Source organism: Lipotes vexillifer, unplaced genomic scaffold (genome assembly GCF_000442215.2).
Source record: "Lipotes vexillifer unplaced genomic scaffold, Lipotes_vexillifer_v1.1 scaffold128, whole genome shotgun sequence".
Classification (NCBI taxonomy): domain Eukaryota; kingdom Metazoa; phylum Chordata; class Mammalia; order Artiodactyla; family Lipotidae; genus Lipotes; species Lipotes vexillifer.
The window spans coordinates 297257-317755 of record NW_006797837.1 but is presented as its reverse complement, the minus strand read 5'-3'; the positions used below and the strand labels follow the sequence as shown (position 1 = coordinate 317755).

Genomic DNA, 20499 nt, shown 5'->3' with positions numbered 1-20499 from the left:
AGGGAAAGAACAACAAAGTAAACCAAACGGAAATACAAGGAAGGAAGTAAAAAATATAAAAGCAGACGTCAATGAGTTCGAGAACAGAAAAATACAAAGTGTAATCAATAAATCAAAATTCTGGTTTTTAAAAAGTAATCATCAAAATAAGACAACCTTTAGCTAATTTAATTGGGGAAAAAAAGGGAGAAAGCACAGAGATATAAAATAAGAAAAAAGAGAGAAATAACCATTTAAACAAGAATTTTTTAAAAGAGACTAATTTGCAGGTGTCTATAAACAAATTTAAAAGCCTAGATGAAATGGAGACTTTCCTAGGGAAAGGCAGTTGGCCAAGGTTGACTCCATTAGAGACAAAACTTTAACAGACCTATTCCCAGGAGAATTAGAGAAAACTATCAAGAAATTACTGCTTAAAAACCATCAGGACCAGATGGTTTCACAGGTGAATTCTACCCACCTTTCAAAGAGCAGACAGTCCTAATGCTCCATAGATAGTTCCAGAGCATTGAAAAGGAAAGAAAACTCCTAATTCTTTTTGTAATTTTTGGATATCTAAACCTCTTAAGGACAAGACAAAAAGAGAGAGAAAGAATTACAAATACTGATGCAAAACTTCTAAGTAAAATATTAGTGAATATTACACTAAGAAAAAAAAATACATCATGACCTAGTGGAATTTTTTCCAGGAATGCAAAGGTGGTACAATATTAGGAAATCCAATAGTCTAATACACAATATTAATAGACAGGGGGAGAAAATAATCTATGATTATTTGTATAGATACTGAAAGTACTTTTAAAAACCTTCAAAAATTCAACTCCTTCTAATAAAACTAAAAAAAAAAAAAAATAGGAATTGATGGATATTCTTAACATGGTAAAGAACTATACCATAGTTATAAAGCCAGCATTTTAATGGGGAAACACTAGAGGCACTTCTATTAAGGTCTATTACGGTCAGGAACAAGGCATGGGTGCCAACTTGCTCTCCTAATTCAACATTGTACTACAGGAATCAGGAAATGTAATCGACTACCAGGCAGACACCACCTTTAACCAAATCATCAACATTAACACCCCCAGGAATGAGACGAATAGATCCCATGTGCGTCCTCATAAGATGCACTGAGATAAACACATCACTTTTGTAGCATCCCTGCACCACAGTATAGCCTGAATCTAATTCCAAAGAAACAGAAAAATCCAAATCGAGAGGCATTTTTCAAAATAACTGGACTGCAGTCTTCAAAACTGTTCCTGTCATGAAAGACAAATAAATACTGAAGGACCATTTCAAAACAAAAAATCACGACAATTGAATGTAATACCTGATCTAGGACTTTCTTCTTCTATAAAGGACTTATTGAGACAGTTGGTGAAATCCGAATAAGGTCTACAGATAGTAGATATGATAATATTATCATAGCGTACTGTGGTTATGTAAGAAAATGCCCCTGTTCTTAGGATACACACACTATTTAGAGGGAAAGGCGCATCACGTGTGCAACTTACTCTCAAATGGTTCAGAGAAAAATACGTGCATATAGAAAGATACAAATAGTGTAAAACGTTGACATTTTTGTGGAATCAGGGTAAAGGGTATGCAGAATGTTTTTTGTGCTATTCTTGCAACATTTTTGTAAGTCTGAAGTTATACAGAAACAAAAATTTAAAAATAAACAATAATGATCACAATAACAACCTCCTCTGATTCCCAAAGCCCTCAGCTGCAGCCCAACGACTCGTCTCCCCTTCACGAAAAAATCTGTCAAGCCTAGTTAATTTGCTCTCTCCATTTCCTCCCTCACGTTCCTTCCTTAACCAACTCCAATCAGGGTTAAATACCTTCGTCAAGATGATCAATGAACCTCCTGTTGCCAAATCCACTGACCACTTCTGGCATCTCCGTACCAGTCACTGCTAGGGACCCCTCCTTCCTTCTAGAAGCACTCTCTTCCATGTCACTGCGTTCTCCCGGATTTCTTCTTTCTTCATTAGCTGTTCCTTCTCCACATCTTTTGCTGAATTCCTCTCCTCTTTCAGGAGTGACATCTAAATTTTGGAGTGACACAGCACTCAATGCTGTGCCCTAGCTGCATCTCTAGCTCTCCTTAATGATCTCAGCCTTGATGGCCGTCTCTACGCCGATGCTCCAAAGGTGTACCTCCGACTCCCACCTCTCTCCTGAGTTCCAGATTCATCAATCAGTCACCTCTTTGATATCTCCAAGTGAATGACCAAAAGTCAAGTCAAACCTAACATGTTCAGTGTAGAATTCTTAAATATCTCCCCAAATCTGTTTGTTTCCCTCAGCCCAGTAAATGGCACCACCTCCACCTATACATTTCTATCTGAAAACCTGGAGGTCTTCCTTGATTACCTCCAACAAAAATCTCTTGTCTTTCTCCATCTCACTATGCTCACCCTAATTGGAATCACTATTACCTCCTACCTGAACGATCCTCCAAACTGGTCTCCTTGCTTTACTCTTGCTCTCTGTAGCCCATCCTCCAACAGCAAAAAGAATGACCCTTTAAAAATATAAACCAGATCATGACACTTCCCCGTATCAAATCCCCAGTGGCTTCCATTACCATCAACATGAGTTTCCTGGGGCTGTCATAACAAAGTATCACAAATTGGATGGCTTCAAACAGGAGAAATTTATTCTCTCACAGTTTTGGAGGCCAGAAGTCTGAAATCATGGTATTTGGCAGGGCCAGGCTCTGAGGCTTTAGGGAAGAATCCATCCTTGCCTATTCATAGCTTCTGGACATTGTTGACAATCCTTGGCGTTCCCTCTCTTCTAGGTGCATGACTCCAATCTCTGCTTGTGTCTTCCTGCAGCCTCCTTCCCTCTGTGTCTGTCTGCATCTCTGTGTCCCCCTCTCCTTCCGAGGACACCAATTATCTTGGATTTAGGGCACACCCTAATCTAGTACGACCTCATTTTAACTAATTTCATTTGCAAAGACCCTATCTCTACGTTAGGTCACCTTCTAAGATTCCAGACAGAATATCAACCCAATATGCCACTTTTAATCCCACTGGAATAAATCCCAAATTCTTTATCATTGCTCATGATCCTGCACAATCCGGTTCCTACCTACCTCTCCATCCTCCTTAAATCACTTGCCAGTATATCTTATCAGTTCCTAAATAAAGTCAAGCCCGTTCCAAACTCAGGACCTTTCTGAGGACCGTTCCTTCTGTCAGGAGAGTTTTTCTGCCAGATGTTTGCATCACTGGATTCATCCTCATCTCCTCTACCTCCTCAGTGGACCTTCTTTCAAGTGCACCCTCGTTTCCAGCTACTCCACAGATTAGCACCCTGTTTATTTACTTCAACGTACTTATCACAACCTGTAATGATCTCGTGTTTGCTTTTTCCCAGTTTCTTACATCTCCCATTACCGTCTCAGCATCAACGCAGTACCTGTTAGATGGGAGCTATTCAATGAGTATTTGCTGAGTTAATGAATAAATTCAAATGCGTACAGGAACTGCATCGTACACATCTGTTAGAACTCCTACAGCACCTGCCCGAGGCTACCTTCATAGCCCTTGAAAATGTGGGTTGAAATCAACTAACTAATAAATGCCATCCGTTTTCTCCATGCCACAGTGTATACTTACACAAGAATTCTCCTGAGCAGACTTTGTAAGACAAAAGCAGTGGCTCCAATTCTGCCGCCCGGGGTTGCAAGTAGTAAGAATTACGTATCTAGCATAGCATAGTCTCAGACTCATCAGACTGCCAATTACCAGAAATTGCCTAAGCATTTCCCATGTGCAAAGTGGAACTGCATCCACCATGACGACGAGCCATGGCTGATTTAACTTCTTGTGTTATGTATTAGGACTGCGCTCCTAAAAACTTTGTAGCCATACAACACTGGAGAGTTATGGAGAGCTCAACAGTGTTACCAGGGGTCAAGTACACAGCAAGCGCTGCCCACGGAGGCATATCACGTTACCTCATCATCACGACATGTACCATTAAAGAAATTGTCCAGGGATAATAATTTGTGGTACGTCTACCCGAAGCAATTTTGTACTTATTTATTCAGTTGAATTATTTATGTTATTCATAATGAAATGAAACACAAACAGCATTGGTTCCATCACGTCTTCCTTTGCTTTCATTTGGTTTGCTGCTTATGACTATTTTTATGCAAATGAGGTTATGATAACATTAAACATTTTCTACTGATTTTGCAAGAACAAATATGTTCTCTCCATATGCCACAGTTTCCTTTTTGCTGCATCCATCCTCAAAGTTCTGTTGAGTGATCAGAATTTCTTCTAAATTAACTCTGAGGACATTCCATCTGTAATACTGGTGAGCCTGTCTCCATTTGCAATACCCGTGTAACACTCCCATTAATACCTGAATTTAGGCCATTTTGCCCATTCCACCAGAAGCCTTATTCATCCCTCCAGCTCTTATGGCACTGTAAATCTCACCTTGTTACAAAGCGTTGTGGCACTTCCCTGCTGCCAGTTTGGGGGATGTTTGCTTGACTCACAGAGCAAAAACAACGAACTCCACACATAAAAAAGTGTTGTAATTACAGAGACATTTGTTCTATTGATTATATTCAGGACTGAGAAACAAATGTTTTCATGAAAGTATTTCAAATAAGTATCCACTGGACCCACCAGAGTGGAATTAGGCAGGTTGCCTAAGAGGGACTCTCGTAGGCTAGCTTGGGCTTTCTTGCAGGGGTGTGTGTGTGTGTGTGTGTGTCTCTGTGTGTGTGTGTGTGTGTGTGTGTGTGTGTGTGTGAGTTTGTTTTATCTCAAAGTGCACTGATAGAGTGAGAGACACAGTAACTGGGCAGACAGGAAAAATCCTCTAGAAACATACACATTGCAGGTTCAAAGTCTGGAGTCCCCAGTAACAGGCATCATGGGAATTTCTGAGAATGACACGAGGTGAGATGTTCTCCTACAGTTCTCCAGTGCCAACAATCCTCACATAAAGTAATCAAACCGTTACAGAAGCAAGAACCACCGCTGCTGTAAATCTCAACATTGGTTTGATTCCAGGTTGTAAATCAAGAATTCCATTTCCCATAGTCACATCTACATCTGGGGAAAGTGAATCTGGAATTCAATGACCCTGCGGGTTGTAAACAGACCACAGAGCAGATCCATTTACGTAGACAGGACAAGGTTCACATTGGTTTCTACCCACTGGTTCCAGGTTCCCCATGCAAGAAATTGAAGCTTGTCCGGAAAGCTCTCTAGAACAGAAATAAAGGGGAATGTTTTCTGCAGCCTCACACTAATGCATTTAGATGCTAATCTTTTCAGGGCCCAATAAAAGATTAAATTAACTTTGCCAATTCATAAACTCGGGGACAGCCAGGCTGGCACTACCTCCGGGAGATGTGGGAATCCTTTCTTAAAAATTAGCTAAGTCTTTGACCCCCATCATATTAATGACACCCCTCGTAGTGCAAATAGTATCTCCGCTTCATATGTATCTTTCTACTCTGTATCTCTACGTTTGAAACACTGCCAAGAGTTTCCACCATTTTATGGGGTATAATGAATTTCTAAAAGGAAAATCATTCAAAATGAGGCTGATTTCTATTCATTTTCATTCACTAAATAAACAGATGCACTCAAGGATATGGGATGGAAAGGAACAAGCAGAGAGATGGAACGGACCCAAGGTAAATCAACAAGGAACAGGAACTCCTCAAGCATGGGAACCCCTGCCCTGTTCCGCCCCTCATTTTCTCTTCCATCTGCTTCCACAGAATCTCAGAAAATGGTAGGGCCCTAGGATGCTCCAAATTTAAAAATAAGAATCACTCAGGGATCTTGTGAAATAGTGTAGATTTACCAGTCTACTAGCTCTGTAGCTAGGCCAAGACTTGACATTTTTAACCAGCAGCCTTGGTGATTCAAATGCAAAGGCCACACTTCCTGAAACAAGAAGGCCCACAGGTTCTCAATGTTTTGAGACACTGGGGTTACCTGGAGTTCCTATTATCGAGAAATTAATACTGATGCTTGAGCCCCGCTCCCAGGGATTCTGATTTAATTACAGTAGGCCCTCCGTACCCATGGTTTCTGTATCCATGCATACACTCTGGGGTGAAGTCTGGGCTCCCAAAGTTAAAAGCTTCCCAGGTGATGTCAGTGCCCAGTGAAGCCTGAGAACCTATGGCAGGCTTTCCCAAGAACCACCTGTGTGGAGAGACCAGGGGTCTCTTTTTTTTTTTTTTTTTTTTTTTGAGGTACGCGGGTCTCTCACTGCTGTGGCCTCTCCCGTTGAGGAGCACAGGCTCCGGACGCGCAGGCTCAGCGGCTGTGGCTCACGGGCCCAGCTGCTCCGGGGCATGTGGGATCCTCCCGGACAGGGGCACGAACCCATGCGCCCTGCATCGGCAGGCGGGCTCTCAATCACTGCGCCACCAGGGAAGCCCAGACCAGGGGTCTTTAAGCAAGTAGGGTTGCAGGCCCTATACAAGCTTCCACATGTCACTCTTGCAACTTCTGACACTTTTACCCCAAGAACATTCCAGACCCCTGTCTGAATCTCCATATTTATTCTAAGATTTCCATCTTTTCATAACAGGCAGGAAATGATGAAAATGGAATCATCTGATGCCCAGACCCCAGCACAACCTGGAGGATGAGGCAGCGCTGCCTCTTCCCTCTCTCAGCCTGCACCCCCTACTCCCAACCTCTACCCCTCACCTAAAGGTTGGCTTCTGAGGCCCAGTCATGCTCCACACCGGAGCAGCTTCACAGAAAGTCTCAGAAATCAAAACTCCACTGAGGACAAAGGCTTTCTACAGCCAAGGCCACAGCTGAACAATGTCCACTCTTTCAAAACTCTCCTTACTACCTTAGAGGTTCTCAACAGAGGGAATTAATTCATAGAAAGCAGCCAGGACTTCAGACCAGGAACACTGCATACGGCCCAGCCACCTACATTTTTAAACAAGTTCCAAAGACCTCCCTTTGAGAAACACTTTAAAATATGGTTTTTAAAATATTCAGCCCTTTTCATCAAAAAGACGATTTTACTATGTGGGGAAAATAATCATTTCAATTTGTGAAAAAGTAAGAACACACATTACACTGTGTTTTTGGTCTGACGACTATGGATTACGGCAGAATAGAAGCAGGGGGTAGCTGTCCCATCCCACCAGCCTTTACAAAGTCTCCTGTGCCCTCAGGACACCCGGCTGGACTTCCTCAATATGGAAGCTGTGGTGAATCCCAAAGGTGAGCCTCCTGATCTGTCCTGGAAGAGCCTTAGGAAGCGAATGTTCCTTCCCGGGCGCTCAGCACAGCCTGGTGTCTGTCTCAGGCCGGTCCCCTGGAATTCTGTACGACCTGGGGACAAGGGAATGCCCATTACCTTAGACTTGAGTATTCCATATTGGAGTGAGGCACACAATTGTACCCACATTTCATTTGGGTAGATACTTTCCTGAAGATTCTGTCATTAAATCTTGCACGGTATTTTAAGGATAAGGGGTATATACGGTAAAGGAGCTTTTACAAAATAATCACAGCTAACATTTATTGACCAGATATCATTAATTCATGAGAAGGTCTCAGAGTAATGCCTGGTATATTAGTCTCTGCGGGTCACATGGAATAATCGATTTACTCTTCACAACGATTCTATGAAGCCGATATCACCGTTTCACATATGAGGAAACTGAGGCACAGAAAGGTTAAATAACTTGCCCAAGGTCGCAGAGTTTGTAAGAGGCAAAGCTGGGATTATAACTCAGTCATATTTCCAAGTCTGTGCACTTGACCTCCATGAAAAATTCTCTTATTAAGGCTTTTAAGTGATCCAGACATGCTTTTCATACCTAGGGAACCCATGAAAGTGGGATGAACATTCACCTACAAATACTTTAGGAATTATCCCCCTCACATTTTGAAAGAGAGGGCACCCCATCCCCGACCCCATGTGGTTTTCCCATCACTCTCCCACCCCCGAAACCAGGTGAGGACAAAAGCCCTAAGCAACGAAGTTCTCCCTGGTTACGCCTCTAGGTGAAATCAACTTTATGGTAAGACATTTCCTGAACCTAGTAAGATTACAGTATTTATTTTTACTGAGCTTTAACCACCCCCCAAAATACCATATCTTTTAAAGAGGATTTCAACTATATTACACTATATACTAGGAGGTCTTAATAGGCAAGGGTTAATCAAATTCAGGATACTGCCCCTTTGGTAGTGGAATTTTGGTAGAGTTGGAAGGGGTAAGTAAAAGGGAACAAGAGAAGAAAACGTAGGAAGTCAACACACAGAAGTACACAAACATGCATGCGCACACAAAAACACTTGCATATGCATGTACACAAACACATAGACGTGCATGCATGCACATACACTCACTTCCCCAAAGGAACTGTCCCGTCTCTAAGACTCAAAAATTTTTTGCCTTCTAATGATACCAGCATGGAGTAGAAAGTTCCATCCCACAGATACAGACGGGTAGGCAGAGGCAACTATGTGTGTGGGTATGTGCACAGGCCTCAAAGACACCCACGCAGCTGGGTTCGAATCTGGATTCCCTCACTGCCTGACTGTGTGACCTCAGGCAGGTTGGTTCAACCCCTCCAAATGCCCCTTCCCTCATTTATAAAACAAAGACGGTCACTTCGGAGAGTGGTTAAATTTAAAAGAGATCCAATAAAACATGCAGCACAGTGACAAACACATAAAAGGCAGTCAATAAACGGGAATAATTATTGTGGTTAGGGGTTCAAAGACATTCCTAATCAGGCAACTACTTATTATTTCAACCAACAAGGATTTGTCGGATGGCTACCCGCTGTGCCCACATCTGTAAAAGAGAAAGTTTAACGTAGGATTCCTGACCTTCTTTAAGGATGCTTTCACTCTAGTTGGAGACCAGCCTGTAAGACGCAGGATACCCATCATCAAAAGAATGACTCAGAAAAAAAAAAAAGGCCAGTCACAGCTATAATTATCAAATGTGTCCTTTTCACATGGGATGGAAAACTTGAGTTGGGTCTTGACCAATGAGTAGATGCACTCCACTAAATGATAACACCGTAACTCACATACACACAGACTCAAAATACCCACTGGACTTGGATGACTGCAAATCTCTGCAGTCGGGCCAGACATCATTCCTGACCTCCAGACCCAAATACACAATACAACTGTCTGCCAGATGTGACGTGAAGATGGTCCAGAGACATCTCCAAAGCAGACATTGTTGGACTACAGCAACTTAGAATCGGTGGCAATAAAGAAAAGAGGAGTCTTTGTGAGTGAAGCAAAATGAATTGCAAAGAAACCTGACATCTGGATTTATAAGCAGGAGGCCAAAGGAGAAACTGAAGATATCAGCAGTAGAAACTGCCCATAAATTACCTACATGGTCTGGGAGGAGAAAGCAAGCCATAAAATGTATGCAGGGATCTCAGCTGTGGCTTTAACAAGCTCAGACAGATTTCTGTGCTGCTGGGGGTTCCCCCATATTATGAGATAAGTGGGCAGGCAGATAATTAATATGCCACAACATGATATAGAATGGGATATCTTGGCAAGGGAAAGGAGTGGCGGTTAATAAAGCCTTGTCTGGCTTCTGGTGTCTGCAAACATCACCTCCTCACTGGCACACACATAGTCAAATAATGAATAAAGCCAGACAGATTAATCTCATGGTTCCCTCAAGAAAGCCATAACTATGGGGAACCCTGGACAGGCAGCATTGCTACCCCCTTGCCCCCACCTCCCTGCAAAACATGAACCTCTCTGCAGGATTCTCTCCTGGTTAATGAAATCACTTCCACTCTGTCTCCCAAGCTAGAAACTTCTGACTGCACCCAATTCCCCCATATCCAATTAACTGACTCATCTCACTGATTCTTAGAAAGTTTTCCCTGAATCGAGCCCTTCCACTCCATCCCTACTCAGTCCTTGGTTTTTTACAGAGAAATCACTTCCGTGAAAGGAGTAGGATAATTATAATACACTCACTGTATTAGCAAGTCTTTCTCTTCTGTCAAGCAATGCCTAGCAAATGGTTGGCGCTCAACAGGTGTTGAGTGGGAAAAGAAGAGATTTTATTTAGCCATCCTGCTCCCAGCCTCCAATGCCTCTAACATTTCTCCACATTCTTGTCACAGTTAAACATTATTTTTTTTAAGAAATTACCACACAAATACAATCTTGACTCAAGTCCTTCATTGGCATCCAGTGACAACGACGAACATCCCCACCTAACACAGCGGTGGCACACAAGGTGCTTTAGAACCTGCCTCCCCCTTTCCCTCCAACCTCTTCTTCCAAGATTCACTCTGGAGACCCTATGACTCAACCCAAAGTTTCTGTGCTGTTCCCCCAGCCCTGAAATCCAAGAACTATCCCAGTCCTCTTGCACATGCTGTTCACTCTCTCCAATGTTCTGTCTTCACCATTAAGATCAAGGTCACCTCTGCGCTGCCCTCTGACTCTCCCAGAAGTGCACATCCCCTTATCTTAGTTTCTAAGGTCCTCTGAAAACAAGTCAAAGGATTGCAAAGCCCCACCTGCCTCCCCCACTTGCTTTGATTTCTTAGGGGGCCAAGATGTGCCTGTTCCTCACCATGTCTTTAGCACAGTGTCCGGCAGACTGGGGACTTCAGTCAAAAATCATTTTCCGTGATTAAAAAAAAAAAAAAAAAAAAAAAAAAAAAGAAAGGAAAGAGAAGAAAATGAAAGAAAAAAAAAAACCAGACCAAAGAAATAGCACAGTCTAGAAAATAAGCCCATTTATGTATAAAAAGTACAAAGTATATTCCATTTAACAGCTCCAAATAAGAGAAAGAGGAAGCATTATTTCCAAAATCATTTTGAAAAAGCTGCTTTGAAAAAAAGAAAAAAGGACAGACATTTGAAACAAAAGATACATATCTTGCACCATATTCTAAAATAAGCTCTGGATGGATGGGAGTGATGGAAAAGGAACACAAAACAGAGTAGAATATTTATAAGTATTCTTTCTCTGCTTTAAAGCAGTGAAGAAACGAAGATGGAAAGATTGACAGTTGGGGGTTCATACAAATTTAAAATACCTGTCCTGTGGAAGAAAAAAAAAATCACAGAATTAAAATAAAACAGAAAACATTTTGGAATCCATTTGCATGAAATGTGACCAACAAATGGTTAATCCCACTATTACCCCCAAATTCATTCATATTTATGAGAAACAACTCTGTCAAGAGTAGTGTAATAATAAACCAATAAGAAAGAAAGCAACTTGATGTTCTGTATAAAATTGCAATGAAATTAGCCAATTTCAGTTCTGTAAACTCGAGAGAGCTTTTGGGCAGTGTCACAAGCAAGATCTTGCCTGTGGGGGGGATAATTCCTCCTGGGCTTGGGCTGCATGGGGCGGAAAGAAAGCGCTCTGGCCCCACACAGCTGCCTCCCTTCCTATCCCCTGGGCTCAAGGATCAGGGGAGCAGCTTTTACAGGCAAGGCCCTTGCCCTTCTTTGGCGGCAAGGATGAATTTGCAACTAACCAAGGTTAATCTGGTACCTTTGGCTGTGGAGCCCAGAATTTATAATGCTACCTCTGGTTACCATGTATGACCTGTGGGCAAGCTCTCAAGTTCATCTTTAATTTCACCTTCAAATTCATCCTCCATACAGCTGCCAGAAAAATCTAAAACGGCAGAGATGGTCACATCATTCAACCCAGTTCTCCAACTCTTTCTTCTATTATACTTTCACCTTTCTACCTTGCACTTAATTTTTTGGTGTAGATTTACATTTATGGCATAATTAAACTTTTATTTTATTAAAACAAAATACATACAGTCTCATCCCATTTCTGTACTCTCAGTGTTTCTAAATAACAATCATTATGCTGCAATTCCTGATGTTTAAATTTTAGATATTTTCAATTGATTTTCTGTTTCTGACCATAAAGGTTTAATTTTCTTATACTACCCACACCTCACATACACATTTTGCCCCTTCTTTCTTCCAACAGTTATACCATAACTTGTGGTTTAATACCTATTCAATATTTGTATGATTATATTGTTCACAGCTCAGCCACAGAATATATGGAATTGCAATTCCTTTCTTGAGGAACTTTTAGGTTTTTTCTGTGCTAATAATTGCTTTCCTTTTTCACAAGCTTTGTGTGTGTGTGTGTGTGTGTGTGTGCCCATCACTAATTCAGTTCCAAACTTTCTGAAAGAATGGTAAAAAAATTTTTTTTTGTTTGCAAAGACAACAAAAGCAAAAATAAATAAGGGGGACTAAATTCGTTCCTTCACAGCAAAGAAAATCATTAACAAAATGAAAAGACGACCTACTGAATGGGAGAAAGTATTTGCAAATCATAAATCTGATGAGAGATTAACATCTAAAATATATAAAGAATTAATATAACTCAACAGCAAAACACCCCCATATAATCTGATTTAAAAATGGGCAGAGGATCTGAATAGGCACTTTTCCAAAGAAGATATACAGATGGGCAACAGGTACATGAAAAGATGCTCAACATCACTAATCATCAGGCAAATGTAAATAAAAAACAATGAGAGGGACTTCCCTGGTGGCGCAGTGGTTAAGAATCCTCCTGCCCATGCAGGGGACACGGGTTCGAGCCCTGCTCCGAGAAGATCCCACACGCTGTGGAGCAACTGAGCCCGTGCGCTACAACTACTGAGCCTGCGCGCTGCAGACCGTGAGCCGCAACTACTGAGCCCGTGTGCTCCACAAGAGAAGCCACCGCAATGAGAAGCCCGCGCACTGCAAAGAAAAGTAGCCCCTGCTCGCCGCAACTAGAGAAAGCCCGCGCGCAGCAACGAAGACCCAATGCAGCCAAAAAAAAAAAAGAGAGAGATATCACCTCACACCTGTTAGAATGGCTATTAAAAAAAAAGACTCGAAAAACAAGTGTTGGCGAAGATGTGGAGAAAAGGGAGCCTGTTGCACTGTTGCTAGATATGTAAAGAGCTGCAGCCACTATGGAAATCAATGTGGAGGTTTCTCAAAAAATTAAAAATAGAACTACCATATGATCTAGCAATTCCACCTCTGGGTATTTATATAAAAAACAACAAAAACAGGGCTTCCCTGGTGGCGCAGTGGTTGAGAGTCCGCCTGCCGATGCAGGGGACACGGGTTCGTGCCCTGGTCCGGGAAGATCCCACGTGCCGCGGAGCGGCTGGGCCCGTGAGCCATGGCCGCTGAGCCTGCGCGTCCAGAGCCTGTTGCTCCGCAACGGGAGAGGCCACAGCAGTGAGAGGCCCGCGTACCGCAAAACAAAACAAAACACTAATTCACAAAGATATATTCACCCTCCCCATGTTTACTGCAGCATTATTTACAATAGGCACAATATGGAAAGAAACTAAGTGTACACAAATGGATGAATGGATGGATAAAGAGAATGTGATACATATAGATATGAGTCAGCCATAAGAAGAACGAAATCTTGCCAACTGCAATGACACGAATAGACTTTGAGGGCATTATGCTAAGTGAAGGAAGTCAGAGAAACAAATACTGTAAGATCTCACTTACACGCAGACTCTTAAAAAACAAACCCAAGTTCATTGACAGAACAGATCACAGTTGCCAGAGGTGAGGAGGGGGTGGGGATGGATGAAGTGAGTCAACAGGTACAAACTCCGGTTATAAAATAAGTCATGAGGATGCACTGTACAGCACGGTGGCTATATAACCTGGTATTAGTTTCAGGTATATAACATAATGATTCGATATTTGTATATATTTTGAAGTGATCACCACAATAATTTATTTACCTAAACTTTCATTGAACTATTTATTTCTATCTTATTCTTAACTTCCAAGACCTCTTGTTCATTCTCTGATTATCACTTTAACAGAGCACTTGATTCTTATTTTGTGAATAAAACAAAACATTCCACGAACTAAGACATTAATTATAGTTTTAAAGTGTGTCTGTTTCTCCCAAATGCCTTTTCTATTGTTCTTCTTCTTGCTAAGGCCCTTTATAATAGAGATTCTCGGGCTTCCCCGGTGGCGCAGTGGTTGAGAGTCCGCCTGCCGATGCAGGGGACACGGGTTCGCGCCCCGGTCCGGGAAGATCCCACATGACGCGGAGCAGCTGGGCCCGTGAGCCATGGCCGCTGAGCCTGCGCGTCGCGTCCGGAGCCTGTGCTCCGCAACGGGAGAGGCCACAGCAGTGAGAGGCCCGCGTACCTCAAAAAATATATATATATAATAGAGATTCTCCTGAAATGTCTAGGGATTCTGGTTCTCCTTTTAGAGTAAGACAGCTCTGTGTAGATGGATGAGCCTTGCTAATGTTTAACGAGTAGAACCCAGACATTTCGGGGAGGCAGGGAACCTATCAGATCTATTGGCATTTCTCTTAGGTTGAATGGCTTCCTTAGAGTGGATTCTTCCAAATCTGGACTACAGGAGTGTGAAAGCTTGGAGAGGTAATGAGGCCAAGGGTGTCCCCACTTAGTACACAGCCCTATCTTCTGTCATCTTATGAACTAAAGCCCAGAGTTCACCTTCTCCCATGTTCCACCAGGTAGGGAAGGGCAGCGTCTGGCTCTGTAAAGTTGAAGAAAGGATCTGGGGACACAGCTATAATCCTTCTATTCAAATCTACCTCCCAGCCATCAGAGGTACCCAGCACCTCCAATTCCTGAGTCTCTGGGGTTCTGAGGTGTGACTAGGCTATATTCTTCTGCCCTTCCCACCACTTCCCATCATATATAGAAGGTTGGGTCTCAGCCTCATCCAGTTTGCTATGTCAGTTACCATTCATCCATCCTCTTTCCATCTTCCAAAACTCTGTGGGTGTTTCTTCCCTGCTGTGGGAGCCTAACCTGTTTTTGTCCCTCATAGGCTGTCACCCTCTGTAGTCCTTTACTATCATCTTAGTAAAGTTTCCGGAGGGACGAAATCTAAGTGGTGTATTCCAGCAGTCCCCAAACATTTTGGCACCAGAGACCGGTTTCCCGGAAGACAATTTTTCCATGGGCGCGGGGTTGGGGGGGAAGGGGATGGGTCCAGGCGGTAATGGGAGCGACGGGGAGTGGCAGATGAAGCTTCACTCACTCGTCCACTGCTCACCTCCTGCTGTGCGGCCTGGTTCCTAACAGGCCACGGACCAGTACTGGTCCGCAGCCTGAGGGTTGGGGACCCCTGGTATATTCAAGCCACCATGCTACACTATAGAGCACTACAGAGCTGTGTATTCCTCCCTGGGTGTGCCATGTTTTTATCTGCATCCCCAGCTCTGCTCTTGCTATTCCCCTTCCTACTTGTCTTTATCTGTCTCCTCTCTTTAATTTTCTAATCCTTAATGGGCCTTCAAGATTAAGCTTATGCATCATCTCAAGCAGGAAAACCTTCCCAGATTCTCCTTGTACATACTGTGTATGTCTCTGGCCTGACACACCCACATAGACTACAACGTGCTGGATTGATCTGCTTGCACATCTGTCTCCCTCCCCAGACAAGAGCATGTAGGCAAGGACTATCTTATCCAATGTTCTGCCTCTAGTGTGGGGAAAACCATCTGGTACATAACATGTGCTCACTGATATTGTTCAACTGACCCATTTCCACTAAGCTCCATGTTGGAAGCATCTTCATTCTCACAGGACTACAAAAATAACAGCTCTGTTTATTTGCCAACATCCAAATAAGAAAGGCTAATCAGAGAGCACCAGGAAATGAAAACAGCCAGATGTTTTTGAGAGCAAAAGTCCAGGAACACAAAATAGCTTCCAACAGGGGTGATGTATGTTTTCCTAGTGATTCAAAATGAATATATGCTTATTAGGCAGAGAGAGAGATTTAACAGTTTTCTCAGCTAATGCTGCAATTTTAAATTCATTTACGGTAATTTTCCTTATCTTGAATCTACTTTTCTCAGTAACCAGGATACTTAACTGATCTGTACAAAATCCATTTGAAAAAGAAATAATCTACTCTAAGCAAGGGCACACTGCAAATGAAAGAGAGACACCACAGATCTAACAGAAGATGAAGCATCTGTTTGAAAAGCCAAGGAGGACTACTGCCTAGAACATAGGATGTTTTCCCCCAGCATCTTGATTTTCCCACCAATCTCTCTTCTCTCTTTCACAAGGAGAAAACAAATAATTCTTAAATCTGAGAGCACAGAACAAAGACCTCTCATAAACCAACCAAGATGCAAACAAACTGTTTCAAAGGTAAGAATCTCAAACAAAAATTATAAGTTGAAACAATCACAGGATGTACTCTTTCACCTACCAGCTGGGAAAAGCATTATTTAAATGCTAGTACCCAGTTTGGGAAGGGTCTAGTAAAATTCCAATAGGAGGAGAAACCTCTACAAACTTTCTGGAGGAAAATATCACTATATGTATCTAGAGCCTCCAAAAGTATCCCCACAATGTGATCTAAGGATTACACCTTTAGAAGTGTGGATTAAGAAAGTAAATATCAAATCAATATACATAAAGATCTGAGTGGGGAGATATCCATCCAAGTGTTATTTATAATAATGAAAATTTTTAATAAATTTTTTATCAATTTTTATTTATAAAAATGAAATTTTATTTTATAAAAATTATATTTATAATATTATAAATATTTCATATTTATAATAATGAAAATCTGGAAATAATCTGAATTTCTAACAATGAAAATAATGATCATAACTAATAACATCAGAAAATGCTCATGAAATAATAAATGAAAAAAAGGATAAATGAAACACATCACATGCTCATAATCTGTATAGAAAAGAGACTCAAAGACAAAATGCTAGTATTTTACCAGTCACCACCTCTAGGTAATGAGATCATGTTGATTTTTAAATTTTTACTTAAAAATTTTTTGTATCACGGACCTTTCTCTATGCTTCTGTATTATTTTATAAAAATTAAAAATTCTTATTTAGCTCTATTTATTTTCATAATCAATAGTACTATTTATTGATTATGGAGGAGACGAGATAAAAGCCCCTCCACTAGTTACAAGTAACACAAGAAAATGTCACAGACATGGGTCTATGCCCAACCATCTGATAAAGCAAGCTCCTCTGAATGACTGAATAAGAACTTACTTGGTGGGACGATAATCCGGAATGGAACGATCCAGTGAAATTTTTTCACTGAGGTAGGAATTGTAGCCATACTTCTCATGGGGTCCCTTGGCTTTCTCTTCTTCAGCCGGGGAAAGGGTAGCAGGAAGGCCCCCTTTGCCCCGCCCACCATAACCTTCAATGAGCCCAAGGGATTTAGATAAACCTAGAAAAAGGAGGGGGAGAAAAAGAATTATTTGAAAATCACCATACCAGGATATGCCACTCAGGCTCAGATATAGCTTCAGTGGAAATTTTAACATTACCCGTCGCAGAAAAAATTATGTTCTCAATTTATTGGTATCAGAATATGCCCTGAACACACTTCAATTGAGAGGAAGGTCAGAGCAGCTGTGAGGTGTGGGGTTAAGGCTGGTCACCCATGAAGAGCCTCTCCCTCCTTTTGGGAAATGGGGTGGACGGCAGGGGCGGTCTATAAAAGGGAGAGACTGCCAAAAGCAGGGGACATGTGGACCAAGAAAGACACACAAAATGGGACAGAACTCGGGCTGTCATCCCTGCCTGATTTCCTTTCTTCATGATCAATTACCACAAGGCTAGATATTCCAGGAGATGCCCAGTACAACACAGAGAAGGCAGCAATAAGGAACTTCCAGACTGCAGGTGTTTTTGCTTCATTTGAACAGAGAATAATATACAGATTGATTTTATCATGAGTTTAAAGTGTGTAGCCATCTGCCACCGTTCTATCCCTAATGGTTTTATTTAAATCTCATTTAAATGGCAAAAAGGAAATACAAAATGTTTGAGAATAAATCACAGAGAAGAAAAACCCATAAGAGTGATAACCGTGCCCAGTAGAGTAGAAGGCCTCTGTAACAAGCCTCATTGAGCAATTGCACGTTCCCAGGATGGTGGTAGCTTTATACCTATTGTTCCATTAAACGATAAACAGCTTGATGGGTAATTTTTAAATCCTACAGTTATGGGAGGTTTTACTTCTCGGCTTGAAAACTTTTGCTGTTAAGGGCTCTCATTCTCTTTTGCTATTTCAAACGCTCAAGCTACCCTGTTCACCGTCAGGCGTGTGCACACACACACACCCCACTTCCTGCCACGGGACCGTGGCAGAGATGTAAAAAGGAAGACCGTGGACCAGAGATGTAAAAAGCATCCTCAGCTTTCATGGAGGGCAGACCACAAAGCCTAGGAGGACCATAAACTCCCAGGAAGGCATCCTCAAGTAAGTCAAAGGCCAGTAAATGTGCTCCAGTCACAGGATGGTCCTCCACCCCATAATGGCAAGACCTGTATTCCATTTCCTGCTTCTCTGAAAATAAAAATTTATTTTCTGTGATATAAAATCAAAAAGGAAAGGTTCAGCAAGCATCTCAGGATTGGTCTCAAGTGAACATCATTTATCTACCTAAGAATCATTTCCACCGTCCATGGTGTTTTTCGGGAACCCTGACATCTTTTCTGCCCTCCACCAGCTCAACCAGAGGAACCATCAACTGAGAACTGGATTACTCCAACACTTCCTGGTCTTTAATCTCTCATGCCACATCACCGTGCACCAACCATTCCAATAACATCACCTTCACTGTGCTCCAAAATCTGTAAGGACTCGTCCCAGGTCAAGTACAGACACCTGTGCTGGATTTTAAACTCACTCCCAATAGGACATTACTAGTGGGAATGCACAATGGTGCAGCTACTTTGGAAAATACTTTGGCAGTTCTTCAAAATGCTAAGCGTAGTTTTACCATATGATCCAGCAGTTCCATTTTTTACCCTAGAGAAATGAAAAGATATGCCCACTTGAAAACTTGTACACAAATGTTCATAGAAGCATTATTCATATTAGCTGTGTCTATCAACTGATAAGTGAATAAAACAAAATGTGGTACATTCACACAATGTGATATTATTTGGCAATAAAAAACTATCTTTTTAAAAAAGTACAGATCTTCCTCAGCTTACAAAAGACTTACATCCCGATAAACCCATCGTAAGTTGAAAATATCATAAGTTGAAAATGCATTTAAAACATCTAACCTACCAAACGTCATAGCTTAGCCTAGCCTCCCTTAAACGTCCTCCGAACACTTACCTACAGTTGGGCAAACTCATTCTAACACAAAGCATGTTTTATAATAAAGAGTGTTGAATATCTCATGGAATTTATTGAATACTGTACTGAAAGTGTAAAACAGAATGGTTGCATGGGTACAGAATGGTTGTAAATGTGTTGGTTGTTTACCTTCATGTTACATGACTGACTGGGCGCTGTGGCTCGCTGCCACTGCCCAGCATCATAAGACAGTACCGTACTGCATATTGCTGGCTCAGGAAAAGATCAAAATTCAAAGTATGGTTTCTACTGAATGCTTATCACTTTTGTACCATCATAAAGTCAAAAAATCATAAATCGAACCACTGTAAGTCAGAGACTGTCTGTAGTGATATATACAACATGAGTGAACCTTGAAAACGTGCCAAAGAAATAATGCTGGACAGGAAAGACCACATACTGTATGGTTCTGTTTACCTGAAATGCATAGAATAGGCACATCTATAGAGATAGAAAGCAGATCTGTATCTGCTTAGGGTGGTGGGTATTTGGGGAGGGAATGGGGAGTGACTGCTAATGTGTATCGAGTGTCTTTTTGGGAGATGGAAATGTTCCGGAAATAGAGTGTGGTGATGTTTGCACAACTTTGTGAATATACCAAAAACCACTAAATTGTACACTTTCAGTGGATGAATGATATCATGTGAAAAAAATCTCAATAAAGCTATTTTTAAAAACCCACTTATGATAGACAATTCTATTCCCAGCAAAATTCTGTTCCCAGCAAAAAGGCTAAAACAACAGGAAAGCTTTCCAATAAACTACCTAGAAATTCTGAATGAAAACATTTTTAATACTGTAAATGCATAGCTGAGCTTGCAGTAAGTTAAAGGAAACACCCAGAGGTAAGTTATAATCAGAGTTGAGACTCTGTCTGCTGGGATGGGGTGAAGGATGCATTGCTCATTAACTAAAGGCTGGCGTTTTGGAGCTCAAACATGCACAGAATACGAGACCTTTTGTATGCGTTAAATGTTTCATAATTTCTAATTATGAAGGTACTGAGTTGATCAGTGGCCCCCTGTCTACTCTGAACCTATGAGTATGACCTTATTTGGAAATAGGGGTTTTGCACATGTAATCAAATTAATATAACTGGTGTACTCATATGAGAAAAATTTAGAGATAGAAACACAGATACACAGAGGGAAGGTCATTTGACAACAGATATTGAAGGATATAGCTGCAAGCCAAGCAATGCCCAGGATCGCTAACAACTCCCAGAAGCTAGGAAAAGGAAAGGGAGGATTACTTCCTAGACCCTTCAGAGAAAGCATGGCTTGGCCAACACC

At 41.6% G+C, this 20499-nt stretch overlaps 1 protein-coding gene across 1 annotated transcript in view; it reads right to left on the bottom strand.

The window, feature by feature from the left end:
• GALNT17 (polypeptide N-acetylgalactosaminyltransferase 17) overlaps window positions 1-20499 on the bottom strand; it is a 446658-nt gene that overhangs the window by 251764 nt on the left and 174395 nt on the right. Inside the window, exon 2 of the mRNA XM_007469909.1 lies at window positions 17095-17278. Within this exon, the coding sequence (XP_007469971.1) occupies window positions 17095-17278 (184 nt within the window). The remainder of the gene's footprint in view (window positions 1-17094; window positions 17279-20499) is intronic.